Genomic DNA, 19,335 nt, shown 5'->3' with positions numbered 1-19,335 from the left:
ACATCATACATACTCTATTATATAACATAATACATGTACTATATAATATATACATATATATATATATATATCAATGTATAGCGACGAAGCAGTCGACGCCCCCACTTAGAAAGGGGCGACTTGACCTTTCAATTGCCCCCGCAGAAGTGGGCAGCCTCGCTGCCGCCCCTTTCTGAAGGGGCAACCTCGCCTTCGCTGCCGCCATCCGCTTCTGAAAGGGGCGGTGGCCAAATCCAAGGAGACGTCGCCCATATGCGCAGCGGGAACCTAAGCGACAATGGTCGCCTAGAGAAAAAGGGCAACTCCGTCCCTGCCGGTGATGAAGAAGATAAAAAAAAAATCTACTTTTTGTAAAATAAAATAAAAATATTTAATTTTTTCAAATGTTAAATATTAAATATAATAAATAATATATCTTAAAATAATAAAATATATTTAACTTGTAATAATGATTTAATTGTTAAATAATATATAATTATAAGTAACTCTTATATTGCATATAAAATTTTAATTTAAAAAGTGAAATCTAGTACATTAAATTTGTATTTTGTTTTCTAGATTTAAATTTTTCATTTTTAAAAAAATTATATACTTTTTAGGTGTTTTTAAATTTTAAATTAACATATTTCATAAATAAGTATAATTTATTGTAATATATTTGGCTCAGTAAATAATTAAATTAATTAAATATGTTTACATATAAAAGACAGGGCAAAATGGACGGTTTACGCTTATCAACCCAATAAATGGCAAAAAAATGTAGCCCACTCAAACAATAAAGGAGTGTCAAACACTCTCCGTTAGTTTCTCACAGAGAAGGGATTTTTTGCTGTATTTTACAAAACATAGAGGATTTCTTGCCTATAAGATTAACAAAATGAAAATTCTCACTATTTCGAACATACGGGTTTTTTTGCTTATAAAAATAACAAAGGGGAATTTCTCGCTATTATTTTCTCACAAAGAAGGGATTTTTTACTGTATTTTACAAAACACACAAGATTTCTTGCCTATAAGATTAACAAAATGGAAATTCTCACTATTTAAGACATATAGTGAAGGCTGCTGCCGGTCAACCACATTTATGTGAATTCGCACATAGGAGTCTCCCTATCGTCTTTCATTCGGAAAAGGAATTATCTGCATTGGCTTCAGTTAGCCGTGAAGTACGCTGATGCCCCGGTTGTCTATAAAGTAAAGTGTGATGGAATTTTTTGCTTATAAAAATAACAAAGGGAAATTTCTCGCTATTTTACCAAAAACACAGGGAGGTTCTGCAATTTAATGGGCGGAAAAAAAGTTGAGATCTTCCATTCTGATTTGTAGGCTTCTGCCATGTACGGAAAAGTTAGCATCTCTGATATATATCAGCAACATTTCTGGTCAAACCAATTTGATCTTTCACCACTTATCATCACACGACAGAATAAAAAATTTCTAGATAGTATAATATGTTCAATGATCGGTTCTGGAAGTCACAGAAAGGCAATCCCTATACCTAGCCTTGAACACGATCCTGAAAAATGCTTTCTGAATAACAGAGACGCGAGTACCTGCTATACAAGTCTAGTAACAATTACCTAAGGTTGTTGATCGTTTCCGAAATTTCAGCTGCATAACCAGTACAGGTCGACTGTTCCCATCCTTACTTGTATTGAACCAATTTTGCGCCTCTCAATCGCTATTCAATGCTATTGCTGCCAACCGTACTGCTGATTTCTGTTACCACCTTGTGGATTTGGACCCCTGCCGCCAGAAACCCCGTATTGACCACTTTGGGAATAATTAGGAGGTGCTCCATATCCACCACCAGTTCCTCGGGGAGCGTTTGAAGGAGCACTATTTCCAGGATAAAGAGGTGGTCCTCGCCCCTGAGGTGGAAACGGACCGCTATTATAACCACCACTTTGACCTCCACGATCTTGATAATATCCACCAGCAGCCCCTCCCGGTGGGTATCTACTGGGCCCCCCAGGAGGACCACGAGGCTTTCCATACTGATGATGACTAGGCACACCAGGCAGAGGCGGCTGAGAATTGCCCATTTGCTGGCCAGGGCCATTCCAGTGTTGAGGATGAGGTTGTCCGGTTTGAATTGGAGGCAAGCGTGCATGTTGCTGTGGATGCTGCAACTTCTGTCTTTTTGCCAGTTCTTCATTTTGCCGCTGCTGCTGTCTTTTTTTCTTCGTCTGGAACTCATGTGAGGATTCATATTTTGGCAAACTGATCAATCAAGGGAAAAGAGAGAGTGAAGTTTTCATGGCAGCCAAAGTATATAAACATAATCAACTATTGCTTTCACGACACTTTATAACATTCAGGAATTCACTTAATTTTAATACAAGAAACAAATCTTCAGACTTCATCAGGGGCTCCAAGACAAATTATTAAGTTTAAGGGAATCTGAAGGGAAGCTTAATAGACACATACCTTTTTGGGTCGCAAGGTAAGGGATCAGTCCAGAAATATTCAGCATCTAGAGCATCCTTTGCTGAAATTCTCTTTGCAAGTTGAGGTTTAAGAAAGGCAAAGGAAAATAAATTAATTAAATTATAAATATTAAATGATTAAAGCTTCTCAATTTTCTCAATTGATTCACTTTCCTAAGTAAGCATAAAACATCATGTACTAGTTAACAAGGAAATTTGATGACAAGTAACAAGATCGCATGAGAATTTACAACTTTTGCTAATCTATTGTTCTCAGTTTGTTAATAACCCTGGTTCGATACTTCTTACATAATTTCTAAAATAAACATCATCCATAAATATAATTAGAAGAGCAGCAGAATTTACAAATGATTATACAAACTCTACGCAAAAAATTACATGATTCAGCATAATTTTTGTGCTACCTATATTTCATGACCAGTATGGAATTATAATTAGTTCATCTTTCTTTTTGTAGTTGGGTAACAGAAAAGCAAGCCATCTGGCTGAAATTCACTTGGTAGTTTGATAACTGAAGCATAGTTCTGATTTTCAAATTGATTAGTAGTTTGCCTTTTGTGTCCAACATCAAAGATTCAAATCTTCAATGTTATCTTTCTTGATTTGTATTTATTTAGTATTTAAAGCGTATATGATTAACACATGCAGATCAACTTCCTGCAACTTAGTTGGTTTCAAGTACGTTTTGGGATATTGCATCAGGTACATGACTTAGCTTTAGAAATGAACGATAAAAATGAAAATGTTGATATCAAGTTCAAAAGTTAAAATAAAGATACCATAGGTATAGCATGCTAGAGCTGCAAATTTCACTGAATCATTTTGGTTTCCAAGCTTAACCATCTAAAGTGAGCTGGAGTATCAAAATATAGCCAGTTACAAGCTGAACTATTACAGATGCTTTAACATTAATATTATTAGTTCAGGTACTTGAAATTCAATCTCGGTCAGAAATTTGAACTTGTTCTTTCTTAAACAAGTTCGAAGTATTAGCAGATGTCCAAACAGATAGATGTTGACATGAGCTTTCAACGTAGCTTTTTATTAAAGTTCGCACTAATAATTTCACCCGCTCAATTAACAGTTAATCAAGAACCTGTGCCAGAGCAGCTAATTAATTTCCATGTTAGACAGATTTGATGTTGACATGAGCTTTCAACATAGCTTTTTATCAAAGTAATAATTTTCACCTGCTCAATTAACAGCTAATCAAGAACCTGTGCCAGAGAGCTGGTTAATTTCCATGTTGATTAAAAATGATCCATTGATTAACATTTTGCCTCAAACAAAGCCAAGTTCAGTACATTTGCATGTCTCACCATCTATAACCACTTGCAGTAAAAATGTTTTATCTTCCTGTTCTTTGGCATTTACTTTAGAATAAACTTTATCACTTCCTTAGTAGAACATTCAGTAACATTATTAAATATCAAATACAATAGTAATATCTTCTCACATATCTTTTCTAGCACTGCCGTCATCTACCAAATATGGCTATGTTATTGTGATCATATTTCATCAAAGAACAGTTGATCATTATTATAGTTACTGCCTAACAGTTCAAGTAAAAATTTCTGGAAAAAGAAACACAAACACATCTTCATAACATTGTACATACAACACGTGGCTTGACACTAGAAGCTAAGATCAGTCTATGCAACCAAATATCAAGACAATAACCAAAATAATAAACCCCACCAGTCCACTGCTGTTAATTGAAACAAAACACTTTTGGATAAGAAAGATACCTGAGCTGGATCAAGAACCAGCATTTTCTCCAACAAATCCAAAGCATGTCGGTCAAAACTGCATGGCAAACGATCATTCAGGACACCATAAAGCATGCACAGAACAGTTGTAATTATTATAGCATAATTCTAACACTTTTGCTTATGCTTAACTGTCTAAAGAGCTCCCGAATTCGCTTTTTCATTTGACGTGATGGCTTAAATTTGTTATACCATGGAATCTTTGAAACACCAGGCCACGATAACTCATCAGGGGTTCCACAAAGCTCAAATATTTTATTCAACTGTTCAGGCTGCAACAAGAGTACGAAATAATATTAAGTTAATATTAATAAACATATTTAGACTACACAAGGGAAAAAACTAAGATAAATAATATGAAACATTTTCATGACACTATTCAAGCTTCAATCTGTAAATTTGGAAAAGTCAGTAAAGGCGAAATACCAATAGATCAAAGATATGTCAATCATATACTGAAAGCAAATACTCATGAAGATGTAGGGGATTATCCACAGAAACTAAAATGTATGATAACTCCCACAAGCATCTATGTGAAAGCACAAATAAAAACTTTAATAAAAAATGAAAAATAATATGGCAAAATTTGGAAACAGGTAGCCGCCACTGTAGTCAAGCCCAAAATTGATCAATGCTTGCAGAACTTCAGACAAAGGAAAGCCTAGACTTGGCATATCACATATCAGGTTAAAGAGATGAAACATCAATTTCTGACTTCCCATACACCCTATTATTCCCCTTTTGTCAAATATAGCAAACAGCAGTGCCAAACCCAACTTTAAGAACCATTGTTTTTCCAACCCAATTGATGAGTTGTTTCCCCCTTCCAATGAGATGTCAGTTGTTCAATTTGTGATAAAAAAATTATTTCCCAACTTCATGCAAGTATTCTTCTACACTCAGAACATTCCATGCAACCTGGGAATGGATGCTTCATGCCTTCCAGTTGAACTCAGATAAACAACTCCTGGAACCAAGAAATAAATTCTAAGACCAGGGCATTTATCTGCAATTTCAATATTCAGACAAGCCTCCTTCATGAAGAACAATTTAGAAGTCTTTTTAGTTTGATCTATTAAATGAACCAAGTTTTGTTCTTCTAACAGCATCACCATGATTCATGAATGCGAGGAGACACCACAAAACTACTCAAACTCCCCCATTTATCCACTTCCTTTTCCTCTTTGATAACATTCAATTTTCAACAATAACTTGATGTATCAAGTTAATCTGCCATCAAATAGCTAGGAGAGGACAACCATTGGCATATAAAAAATATTATGATTTTTCATATTACTATAGTTATTTTTTATCCGGAGAACGAACAAATGAAATGTATTACTGTTTTGGTCACCATGCACCTATCCTAATGGTTAAGGAATGAGAAAGAACAATAGAAAACCAGAAGATTTTTACATAATAATTTCATATGTAAAACATCAGCTGCAGAGTTCTCTCCTGATCAGGAGCTCACCATGTGCAAACCTAAATACAACAGTATTTGCTTTTCGTGCAGTCCCAAGAATTATGCATGAATCAGGTCTTTCAAAACCAAGCCTATCATTACCTTGGCAATTCCCAATTAACTAAATAACGTAGGACATAGAGGGCACAACTCCTACATTTCAGAAGGCCAAGAAGCGTATTCTAAACTCAGACAATAAGGCAAAGTCGTGATTAATCTGACACTACTTGAGCAGATTCCAGGCCGCCAAGTCATACTTCTCAATAATCAACTTCTTCATTCTGATTTAGAATGAAATTGCATGTGCAATTACCTTTGTGCCTGACTCACAGATTATGAAAATATGAAGCTCTTTAAGTTACTTTGAGTTTGTGATAGAGCTTGCCTGACTCCCCTACACTTTTTATTTTCGTTGTTTCTCCTCCCATTCTTAACTTCTTGTACAAACGTGAACCAGCCATGTTACAAAAATGTACTTATCACCCTGAAACCAAATCATAAAATGCTATAATTTCACGGGGGTGGCGGCACTTGTTTCACAGAAAATGCAAATCTGGTCAAAGTCTGAAAATTCAACTTCCCACATTTATCTAGCATCTCCTATTCAGATTCTAAATTGGGAATTAGTTTAACCATGCACAGACTCTGTTCTGCTACCGCCAAGCGTTTTTGCCAATATTTTATATATGATACGAAGGCCAAGATCCTATCGTGTTTTGTACAGATTATCATTTTATGATTATAGATAAAAGTAACTAGTTCTGATGTGTTTGGAACAGAATATCCAACTAACCATAATCAGATTAATTTTTGGGCACTACGGAAAGCAAATGCCTTTTCTGGTGCACAGGTCCTAGGATTTTATTAGTTTCCATCTTTTGTCTCACTATCCTTAAATAAATATCAGTATTCCCACAGTTATTAGTAGCACGCCAAGGTGCAAGCCCAGCGCCATTTTCAGAAAGCATTGGGCTTGCAAAAAAGCACAGGGAAGGCACGCTTTGGCGCAGAGGCAAGTTAAGGCACAGGTTCTGCAGCCCAGCATTTTTGGGGCTGGGCAAAGCTCAACTTTTTAAAAGACTGTTTGCTTCAGTCCAATAAAGGCCAGGCTAGTCGAAGAACAGCCTTTAACTTAAAATTTTTGAAAATAAAATCAACAAAAGTACAAAAGAAAATAGAGAAGAAAGAACAGGAACCCTTCTATTCCTCTCCAGCTTCTCAGCAGCAGAATAATGGCGGCAACTCAAGTTTCAGGTTAGAGATGATGATGAACAAGATGTTGAATGCTAGAAATCTAGATAATGAAAAGTATTATGATGATGGAATTGGGGAAGAAATGGAATCGGAGTGACAGATATTTTATGTTTGTTCGTTTTATAATAATTATGCAGGTTTTACTTAATACTCCTGCATTTTTTTAACGCTTGTTTCGTGAGACTAGCTGTTTAACATATTGATGTAGGGTTAATTACACTTAGACCTCCTCTAAAACTGCTAAATTACAATTTCTCCAAAAAAAGGTTTTGAAATTACACTTACACCCCTTCCGAAAATTATCGATTTACACCTGACCCCTTCCGTTAGAGATTGGACGGAAAATGCTGATGAAAGCAAAGAAAAATAAATAAATTTTCAATTTTGACCTCACGTAACATTCCCATGTATATTTTTGTAACATTGCCTTCATAAGTACAAAACTATCATATAAAAACGTTAAATGAAGAGTAAAATTGAAAATTTATGCAACTTTTCTTGTCAACGTCAGCATTTTTTGTCCAAATCCTAACAAAAGAGGGTCAAGTGTAAATAGTGAATTTTGGAGGGGGTGTGAGTGTAATTTCAAAACTTCATTAGGGGAAAGTGTAATTTCGCACTCTTTTAGGGGACCTAAGTTAATTAAACCGATTGATGTATGGTATAATGGTTAAAATAATTTTAGTGTTTATATTTAATTGTTGGTACATTATTGATGTGAAAAGATATTGATGTATGAATATATAATTCATTTCTGTGAATATGCGTGGTGCGTCATGGCTCGTCCCCTTTGCACCATGATGCATTGGGCACATCGCGCGCCTTTCTAAAGTACAACACAAATTACATAAATAAATTATATATTCAAACATAAATAACTTTTTAACATTAATAATGCACAAACAATTAAATATAGTTAGAAGATCTATTAGGAGATTTGTGTATATTTGCCTTATTTGTAGTTGATATTTTTGATAGATAGAACAATCATATCCATACCATGTTCGTAATTCAATTGTAATCCTAAGATTCCTAACACTTTATATGATATATATTTATTTATTGAATAAAAAAAGGGTTGAGAAACTCTATCTTGTACCCGTTGCCTTACCCACCCAACCCTAACCAACGTCTCCATCTCCGTTGAGCCACTGCCGCATAACACATCGCACCTAGAATTCCACGGTTGCGCCTCCACCACGAGCTGTCTCTATGTCATCAGGACCACGCAGAAGTTTTTCTACCAGCTAAACCCCTAAAAAGGGTTGGGCTTGCAAAGGCGCGCCACCACACAAAAAGGTGTGTCTCCGCTGCGCCTTTTGCAAGCCCAGCGCCATTTTCTGAAAATGGCGCTGGGCTTGCGCATCACGAGTACCATTAATAACTGTAGCTTTAACAACAATGAGTATTCCAGCATCACTCTTGGGAGAAACTTGAACTCAAACTGAGACATAGAGTAAATTGGCAAGGTTGACACAGCATTCTTAAGGAGGTACGAAAAAAATTCTCCATTGAAGTTCTTTTCCATCTAACTTACCTTAAATGTTTGTGCAATATTGCGATCCATATCCCCACACATCTAAACGGACAAGGTATGCAATAATTGCAAACCATGTAAAGATTTCTTAGAGTAACCATGAAGGGCAAAGTCACTTCAGATATATACCTGTATATGTTTGTGTATGTAAATATCTGTTCATGTGTGTGTCTATCTATATATATACACATATCCTTTTTGACCTAGCTTCATAGAGTAATCTGTAAGGCATATTATACATACAGTCCACATAAAACACTTTCACATAAGAAACTCAACCTACATTGTTCACAACATTTAAAATAGCTGACCTCATTTTTTCCGGGTAAGATCGGTTTTCCATACAATAGCTCAGCAAAGATACAACCAACAGACCACATGTCAACAGCTGGACCATACTTAGTGGCTCCAAGAAGCAACTCTGGAGGTCTTTACAATCAAGAGCACAAGTGGAGGCACAATCTTAGTTAATGGCACTACAAGGAGATTTAGATTAAGAAATGTTAATGATCAATCAAAGATAGATAATTTACCTGTACCACAAAGTAATAACCCGATTTGTAAGATTGGCATTGATGTCGTTGGAAAAGGAACGTGCAAGTCCAAAGTCAGCAAGCTTCAGATTTCCCTCGTTGTCAATTAGAAGATTAGACCCTGCAAAGTTGTTATCGTGTCAATTTTGTCCACTTCGCTAGCATTGAATCTAATTATTAACACGTGTAAACCTTTTATGTCCCTGTGAAGCACTTGATTTACATGACAATAATGAAGACCCGTGAGCAGTTGCTTCATGTAACACTGCAAATTAATATTTTCAGTATAACTCTACTGATAGAGGATTAATATAGTTAATATCGCAAGTACTAGCAAAGCTTATAGTACTTTTATTTGTGGAACTGTAAATCTCAGTCCAGGACGATCTGCAAGGCCAGTCAAGTCATGGTCCATGTACTCAAAGACCATGTAAATGTTTCCCTTGTATTTATTACAATCTGTAATCAAAACAAAGCATCATATTAACACAACTACTCGTTAACATAAAAAGGGAGATCTCATCATAAAAGAGCAAAGAGTTACGCTGTACCAGGCTTTCCTTGCTCATTGCTTTCACGGCCTAGCATAGATATTTAAGACATTCCAAATGAGAGATGGGAGATAGCAAAAACTCACAATGAATATACTTTTGAATTTAGATAGAGAAGTACCAGGAGATGTCACTATCTCTTTCAATTTAATAACATTTTCATGATGTAGCTTCTTTAGAATTTTAATTTCTCGGATGGCAGTAATCGGGAACTGCAGAAGAAACAAATACTTTCAGATATTTGATGGTAAAAAGTTTGTGGAGACCTACCAAAGTCATCTATTGGCATTCCCACATATGGGAATTTTTTATGACACAAGATGAGTGTGGAGAAGAAACAATACCCCTTCTTTTTCATTATCCATGCGTATCTTTTTTAAAGCAACAATTTCTCCACTTTTCTTTTCTCTGGCCATGTATACTTGACTGGGAGTCGGAAGAAAAAAGAAACAGTGAGTAGAAAACACAATCACGCAAAAAGAAACTTGACCAGCCAAACTAGCGAAACCAAAAAGCACAGGAAGTTATCTTAGCAAAGAATAAGCATTGATTGAACTATAAGGTTTACTTCACTCGGAAGGTAGAAAACCATACAGTTCAAAGGTGCTTCAAATTTGCTTATGACGTCCTTTAAAATGGACTATAGTATTGCAATACAGAGAACAGACCTCATGGTGTTCCACAACACAGTGACATAAGGCCCTACCACAACCAGTAGAACAAGATATACATATATGGATTAGAAGAAAAACTCATAACTAATTTATGAAGCTTTATCTACATTTTTCCTCTAATGTGCTCTTGCAAGCACATACACTGTCTTACAGCTATTGAAAACTGTTGAGCTAGGATTCCAAGTTCATAAACGAGGAAAGAGGCATTAAAAAATCCAGACAGCTGGTCAACTATGCCAAACCCCATGCTCTTTTCTTTTTCTTAGAAGGAATAGCAGATATTATCATCCAGGCAACCAAAATGGCTGGACTTTCACATCCAACAGGTGTGAGTTGCTCTGAGATCTAGACCTGAAGGCACCTTTTTATATGTGTGATATTAATCAAAAACATATTGTTTCCTCACTTAGACAATTTATGGCATGGAACAGATCAAATTGAACTGCAAGCTCACTTATTACGAAATCCAGATTTCAGATCCATTTTCATAATGCAACATGAAGTTAAAAGATTGACTTGATTGAATTAGAACTCATTCACATAGGTTCAGCTCTCTGTGAGTACCATTTCAGGTAAATCCATAACCAAAAGAACAAAAATTTAAGAGCTTGAGATGTAAACTTTCCAGTAAAAGTTAGCAGTTCTCTTAAGATCATCTATATAGCAAAACAACTATAGTCTATCAAGGTTGTTTTACCCATCCAAAACTCGAAAAGCATCAGAACGAAGTAGGTAAAAGCACTTAAAATGACAATAATCAGTTCACGTAAACAATCAAATAAACCCATCATAGCACTTAACTAGAAAACAACGCGAACAATGAAAAGAAAACTCTCACCTAGATTTCGAAAATAAGAACAATCGGCAATAGTGGCATACTATTGAAACAAGCCATAATTACATAATACCAATTAATTATGACAAATGAAAATCTTAACCAACTAGTGCCCACACCAAACAGGGAGAAGAAGTGAAATTAAATCAAGAAAAAGAGGAACAACAATATCCTAGAAGCTGCATTAAACAAACCAACCTTTCTTACACAAATGCCAAATCAACAACAATTGAACGCCAAAACACAATTACGTTTTCACCAACTTAATCTCTACCCAATGGCAGAAAAAACCATAAAAAGAAAAAATCAAACACCAGCAAATTAGTGAGAGTTTTCACCAACTTAATCTCTACCCAATGGCAGAAAAAACCAAACAAAAAAAAAAGGAAATTCTTTGGTTCACCCGTAGGTTCCTTCCCCAATCTGCTCGAGTTTTTCAAAGCATTCAACGCTCCGAGAGCCCCACGACGGCCACTCCTCCACATTCAGCTGATTATTTGCAGCCGCCGCCGCCATTATCTACGTCTCCGTATATATATGCAGCCTTCACTGTGAATTATGCGGAAGATTGGAGCACGAAAATTCGAAAAAGATCGAATTCAAAAGTGGTGATGGAAAGGTCGAAGTCTGGGAAAACAGAGAGAGCGGCAAGGGTACGACAGAAAAGAAAAGGGGTTTATTATTAATACTACAATTTAACAATCTTAGACGTTCAAAGAAAATACCCATAAGGGAATAGTACTACTTTACTAGAAATTCTAGGCAGATAGCTCTCCACACTCTAATTATTTTGTGTGTTTTAATATAAAAGGATTGAGGACTTCGAAAAGCTCCCCCACCACTAAGTAATTTTTGCAAAAAAAAAATAAAAATACCCATGACCTACTTACACAAATTATCACTATGTTTTAGAGATATTTACATATAAATTTATTAAAATATTATTATCACTTGTACAAATAATTTCTTACTTTTTTGAAACTTAAACATACCCCGTAAAAATATTAATATCATTACACAAATTATCAATTTTTGAACAAGAGTAGTTTCTCTAACTATGCAAAAGAATAGAAATGATTTGTGTAAATAGATGATAGATGAGGATTGCAAACATAATTATCCCAAATATATGTGTATGTATACATGAAAAATTCTTCATCATATAATGATGGGACAAAATGCTTAAAACCGCCCTGTGTTTTAAAAAGTATGCAAAATAAATCCTCTTGTTATGAGAATAGGCTACAAACCCCCTGTGTTTTGTAAAACACAGTTCAATCGCCCCCTCTCCGTTAAATCTAACTAACAGTGTTAATTTTTTAAAAAATGACCCTTATATCCTTACTTATTATATATTATTTCTTATATTAATGACCATTGGATCTTTTTTGATCAAATACTGATCGTTAGATCTAATCAACCGTTAGATTTTAAAAAAAAATAAAAGGTCTAAATTCAACAAATTATTTAACTTATATTATATATAAATAATTTAATATTTTAAAAATATATTATTATTATATATTTAAAAAAAAACTAACTACCCACCCTACCTTCATAGCCCCCCCCCACCCCCACACCCCCGGCTTTCCCCCCATTCTCATCGCCGGCTATAATTATTTATTAAAATTATCGTATCTCGGTAAATTCGTTATCAAATTGAGTGAGACCGGTCTCGTTAAAATCGTCTTGAAGAGGCAAGTCTAATGGTGGTGATTCGACCGGATGGAGACAATTCGACGAAAAACATGTTTGGAGGTCGTGACTTGAGTCCACTCAATATGATTGATGAAAACTCAAATTGAAGGTATGAAAATGTTCGTCTTGAAGAGAAGATTCGAATGGTACCAATGGCCGTCAAAAATTCGTCCGGACGGCGGAAAACTTAGAGAAAAAGGGGTGAAAATTGCTGTTTTTCCTTTTTTTTTATTTTTAATTAATTTTAATTATATTAATTAAAATATATTTTAGTTAATTAAGACTATTTTAAATAATTATAATAATTAAATATTTTGGCTAATTAATAATAATTATTGTAATTAAATATATATTTTAATTAATTAAAAATAATAGTTAGATTTAATAATTAACAATTATAAAATTATTTGAATTTAAATATAATTTAATTTAATATTTTAATTTAAATTTAATATGACAAAATTTAATTTATTGTTTAAGGTGAGAAATGGCAAAAGGAACACACAAAACAAGCCAAAAACTCCTTTGTATGTTATATAGACCTATAAAAGAGTATTTTAGTCCAAAGTGTCATTAAATATGAACCTAAAGCGCAGAAAATGACTACCAAACGCAGTAGACACGCGTCTTCTCCACTTCCCGTTAGTTGCTAACAGGATGGGGTTTTTTTTCTAACTAAAACAAAACAGTAGGGGAGTTTTAGCCTATTCTAAAAACAGGAGGGTGTTTTTTGCATATTTTCTAAAACACAATGGGTTTTATGCATTTTGTCATATAATGATGTGAAATGCCTATTTTGTTAGAAATCATTTATAAAATTCTGATTATTAATTTCACTATAGTATTAATAAATTTCAAAAGTTTATATTAGGTAAAGATTTCTAAAAGAATTAACTAATATTTAATCAGTTATTTATATTTCAACTTCTAGATAATCTTGCAAAACTAATTTGTCGTTGTGTATGATTATTATTTTATAGTTATAGCTAAATTGTTTATTATTATAATAGTGTAAATAATAATTTAACATAATAAAAAGTTAGTAATAATAAAAATAAGGTGTATGTATCTGAAGAGGAACAACCAACTCAACCTACCTTGAAAAGATGATCTAAAGTAAACAAGGTGTATCATAAGAGGATATGACCTTTGCATGTGCCCCGAAGAGAGGATTTAAAGGAAAATTAGAATGCTTTATTTACTAACCCGGAAAACACGTGATATCCGTGTTAATTCGGTAATGCCTACCGTTTACTTTCCATTTGCGTAGCCCGGGACGAAAGGGCAAAGCCCAGTAGTGGGCTGGACAACACCCTTCTTCTGAATCCAGTGTTGGGGGTTGGGATTCGAATCCCGTCCATTTATCCCATCGTCCCTCACCTGCGAATTTTACATTTGTATCCTTGCTTTTCTACCGAAAATGACGACGTTGTCCCTGGTCACCTACCGACTTCAATTCTTCTGACTTTTCATTTCCCACTAACGCGTCCCCCGTCATTTCAAATCTTCACTCTACAGGAGACCTTGTGCAACCACTCTTCTCTTCTTGCCGGCGAGGTGTGTTCTTCCAGTCCAGTCAGTTGCACGCTCCCCACACCGTGTATGTGTATCTAGTTCCACTCCTATTTTATTTTACTTTGTTAGTGATTTTATATTTCTAGAATCGTTAACGGAATTTTTCTCTCTCCATTTCTGACTGCAAGATTCTGGGTTGGAGTTCCGTTACGCGTTCTGAAGTCCCCCGTCCGGCGTCCTCCATCGTCTTCTTCAGTTAGGTCGGGAATAGTACGGGATCCGACGGTGAGTTCGTCTGAAACCCTTCGCCTACTCTTTAACTTTGTTCCTGCAAGATTTACTAACTTGTGATATGCTATGTACTCCGTTCTCATATTCTTGGTCCGTTAACGCTCTTCCGTCTATTTTCCCATGTCGTAACCTCTTACCCCTTGTCGCTCGCCTGATTTGGTTGACTTCTCTTTCGCACCACATATACCTTCAAACATTAACACTTTTTACTTCATTGCATGTTCTATTTTGTTAACGCCGTCACCTATATTTCGGTTGTGCGTTCAGATCTGAAGAATCTTTTCCCCCATCTCTTTTCCATCATTCTGCTATATCAACTACTTTCATTCACAGTCAATTTCATGGTGTACTGTGTTTCCTAAAAAATTCCGATATTCAACAGTCAATTTTTGGTATTTAGGATGAGGTCTTTCGAAAGAGTTACCTTGGGTTTAATAATTGTACAACAAATCATGGACGAGCTTGTCGTTGCTTCGACTATATTTTCTTATGTTACCAAATACCTTGCCCGTTGAAACCCTAACCGACGTGTATGGGGGGGCCCACAAGATACGTGATGAGCACTCGGATATCGGACCAGATTCGCCATCTTCATAGGCTGGTTTCCGTTTCAAACGAATCATGTCTTCGCAATCTTCGGATGGACCGCAACGCCTTCGGTCGCTTGTGCTACATGCTTCAGTATTCAGGTGGTGTGACCACGACCAAACACCTAAGCGTTCACGAGCAGGTAGCTATTTTCCTAAGCATTGTGTCCCATCACAAAAAGAATAGTGTGGTGAAACATAATTTTATCCGTTCCGGCCGCACGATCTACAAACATTTTCACCGTGTGTTGAATTCAGTCATTAAGTTGTACAATGTCCTCTTGGCTAGGCCAACTCTCATTACCGAGGACTGCGTCGACCCCAGGTGGAAATGGTTCAAGGTACATGAGTTGTTCTTTGTTTCGTCCCCATTGCACACATCATTTTTTACTTCTCTATCCTGCCCCTTTTCTGACTGTTACATTCCATTCCCCCTTCACGATTGAACTCCGTTGTGTAGGGATGTCTGGGGGTCTTGGATGGGACTTTCATTGACGTTCGCGTACCTGAACATGAAAAGGGAAGGTACCGAACCCGCAAGGGTCATGTTGCTCTGAACGTTCTCGGTGTTTGCAACCCAAACATGCAATTTATTTACGTGTTTTCTAGTTGGGAGGGAAGTGCGGCGGATAGCCGTGTTCTCCGTGATGCCGTATACAGACCCGGTGGCCTCAGAGTGTCCTCAGGTCTGTATCAAGCCTCAACCACTTTCCTATGTCTTCTGTATATCGATCATAATACTCTTGGACGCCGAATTGCACTGAAATAGTACATAATCGCATGTTATGTCTTATGCAGGTCCATACTACTTGTGTTACAATGGATATGCTAATGCTGAAGGCTTCTTGACTCTGTACAGAGGTGTTCGGTACCATCTACGCGAGTGGGACACCGGTGTGAGAGGACCCCAGAACTATCGCGAGTTTTTCAACCTTAAGCACGCGCCTGCACGTAACGTGATTGAACGTACGTTTGGGTTGCTTAAGATGCGCTGGGCCATTTTGAGGAGTCAGTCATTCTACCCATCAAAGTCCAAAGCAGGATTATCTTGGCCTGCTGCTTACTACATAATTTTCTAAGACAAGAAATGCCTGATGACCCGCTGGAGCATGACTTACCTACCACCGGACTCGATGAGTTGGACAACGAGCATGAAAATGTCTGGAACATAGAGACCAGCCCCATGTGGACCAGTTGGAGGGATACACTGGCCATGTCCATGTACAACGACTGGACAGGCCGCCGTTCATGATCTATTCTTACACAATACTAATGATGATGCTTTCGTTCGTTACAGTGTTTTTCCATTATGTCCAACGTTAAACTTGTTATTTGACATTTGAGTTGTAATCACTATAGCGCAGTGGCATTGCGTGTAGCGACAGTGGAGACGACCTTGTCTCAACGAATCTGTCCTAGTTCCGCATTGTTCTAAACAATTCTTCTTTTTTGTTTTTGTTCGATGCCTACTCGTTCACATTAAATCTTGTCCCTTCGTTCCGCCTCCTTCCTATCCAATTTCCGTTGTTTTTTGGGTTTCATGTTTACAATGCATTTCACATTTTATGTTGTGTTGACGTCCTTGACATATATCCCACTGTGTTGATATTGTGAATCTAATGATGCATTTTTCGGTGTAGGTTTATGCACGGTTTGACACTTGTTCTTTAATCATAATATGGAACTTGGTTCTGATGAGGGTAGCAGCATGCCGCGCTGTCGTGGTGCGAACAAAGAAAGGTCTGCGGGCCGCCGCATGTGGACTATCCTGGAGGAGGAATGTCTCGTTGCAGCACTGAGGAATCTGGTGGTTACAGGTTGGAAATGCGATAATGGATTCTGGACCAGTTGGAGTCTTACATCGCGAAGCACTTCCCACAAGCCAATATTAAGGCGGACCCACACATCACCTCAAAACTGCACGTATGGAAAAAACAATACTCGACCCTCACCATTATGCTTACAAGGTCTAGGTTTGGTTGGGACGAAAGCCGGAACATTGTAACCATTGAAGAAGACGCAGTCTAGGATGATTACGTCAAGGTACGCACGTAAATTGATCGTTTCTTCCGTCCTATAGCAAAGGATGCTACTGTTCGTTACAATTATTGTTAACGTCCTTAATATTTCTGTTCCAGTTGGATCCATCTGCCAAGGGGATGAGACAAAGGGTATGGCCATTTTTCCGGCCTGGAGCGAAATTTTTGGGAGAGACCGTGCAACTGAAGAACGGAGCACGGATCCATTTAAGGAGGCCACCGATGTTAGGAACGAGGAGATTGCAGAGATGTAAGAGTGTAATGTGCGTCATGACGATGGCATTGCGGAGCCATGTGATGTAGGCCTTGAGGATGAACCGGATTCCTCTTTCATTCCAACGTTGATCGCACTCAGAATTCATCCAGTGCAGTGAAACGAACTGGAGGATCGTTGTCGAGGAAACGCACGGCGAGCGAGGTGGACGATGGTTTCCCCAAATTGGTTCAAATGGTTACTAATTTCTGTGAATCAGCCGATGCGCGCTTGGGAATATTGACCAGGGTCCTAGAAAATGAGTTCGGAGATCCGGAACATCGTTCGCTCATCTTACAACAAGTCAGAGAGCAAGAAGGCTTCGACGAGAACGAACAGTTGATTGTGGCAAATAAGTTAGTGAAAGACCCCAAGGAGATGGAGCTTTTTCAAGGCCTAATAAGGGATTCCAGGCTCAAGTTTGTTCGTCTCATGCTGGCAAGCAAAATCTAGTGTATTCATGGCTGAATGGTTGTACTGCCTGAAATGTCACTCTCTTTTTGTACTTACCCCCAAGTGTCGCTAAGCACAAACCAAGTACTGTTGTTTTATTCGCTTTGTAAAAATATCTTCCGTAGGCTATGCATTTATGTACTGAACAATGCTTGTAGAATGTGGCACCCGATGTTTATGACTGCAGTCGCTATTTTCCTACTGCGTTTGTTACGCAGATATGAATATCATTACAGAAACTTTGGTTTTTGTATTTTTTTCCCGGTTTTCTTTCCTTACCCATATTTAGAACAATAAAATTTGCAATTTCGAAGGCGAAGCCGTCAGGCGCATCATGTGCTACGCAAACAACATCAAGTAAAATCGGGAATTAACAAAAACATACTTCCATACTATTCGACGCATCATGTGCCACGAAAACAACATCAAGTAAAATCGGGGATTAACAAAAACATACTTCCATATTGTACAACACGTGATTAACACACGTACTTCCGTGCACCAATTATGAGTTATGAAAGGTTAAGCCTTCGTAAACAATATTGCATCCTCTGACTTCCATTTTTGACCTGCCACCGTCATTCGTCTTCCGAACTGGTGACCAAATCAATTACCTCAATCTCCCCTTCATTCTGTAATCTCATAGAATCTGTCCTAGTTTCGCCTTCCATACAATCACCCCCGTCCTCAGAGCTGGTTGCGTCAGATGTGGTGACATCATTGCCGCAGAAAATCTCCTTCATCTCACACCACCTACGTTCGCCCGCGTAGCGATATACCCTAGCGAATGGTGTGGCCTTCGTGCGCCGAGTTTTGGCATGACAACATTATTTTCCACATAGTTATTGCAATGGTACAGAATCAACATACACAAAATTAAAGTCTCAATTTGTAACACATACCCGAAATATTCTCCTCCACGCTTCCTCGTCGGCAATCATCCGGTTCGTTTTCTCGTCCCATGTTATACTCCAATCCGACAGAACTTTTCTGAATGTGTCGTACCGCAATCGGACGAGGCAAAGCTTCTTCTTGTAAAAATTCATCGGCCACTATCGTCCGACGAAATTTTCAACCCGGGTGGCAGCATAATTCAAGGACGCCAAATTTGTTAGCCGTCGATCTGACTACGGCCTTCCCAGCAGAGGTTGATACGCGAGTGCGTCGACGAACACGTCGTCAACCTTCTGCGTCCATTGTGAACTGTAGAAGTGACGTGCCTGTCCCATTCGTCCGCATCTTGGCATTGTGATTATGGGGATCGCTCTACAAACGGTGGAGAATATTTTTCAAATAGCGGAGTTTGTATTCTTTCCGAACAGGTGAGGATTAATATTACAAGGTATGAAATTGCTTCAGTGAGGCAGTACACAATATGGAAGGGAACGGCGTATTTATTGGACGACTTCCCAACTTCCCTTTCTTCCACTA

The 19,335-nt window shown here is 37.4% G+C and overlaps 1 protein-coding gene across 1 annotated transcript; it reads right to left on the bottom strand.

The window, feature by feature from the left end:
• Positions 1–1,376: 1,376 nt before the first annotated feature.
• Positions 1,377–11,752, bottom strand: CDKC;1 (cyclin-dependent kinase C;1). The gene is made up of 12 exons (XM_011092241.3): positions 11,472–11,752; positions 9,904–9,985; positions 9,681–9,771; positions 9,560–9,589; positions 9,358–9,467; positions 9,201–9,273; positions 9,009–9,129; positions 8,787–8,904; positions 4,352–4,491; positions 4,199–4,256; positions 2,431–2,501; positions 1,377–2,223 (listed from the first exon to the last, which is right to left on the bottom strand). The coding sequence occupies exons 1-12, from the start codon at positions 11,582–11,584 to the stop codon at positions 1,692–1,694; spliced, it is 1,539 nt and encodes a 512-aa protein (XP_011090543.1). The 5' UTR covers positions 11,585–11,752; the 3' UTR covers positions 1,377–1,691.
• Between the last annotated feature and the right edge of the window lie 7,583 nt (positions 11,753–19,335).

The sequence above is a fragment of the Sesamum indicum genome, linkage group LG9 (genome assembly GCF_026168435.1).
Source record: "Sesamum indicum cultivar Baizhima isolate 11 linkage group LG9, ASM2616843v1, whole genome shotgun sequence".
NCBI classification, from domain to species: Eukaryota; Viridiplantae; Streptophyta; class Magnoliopsida; order Lamiales; family Pedaliaceae; genus Sesamum; species Sesamum indicum.
This window is presented reverse-complemented; position numbering and strand designations above follow the sequence as displayed.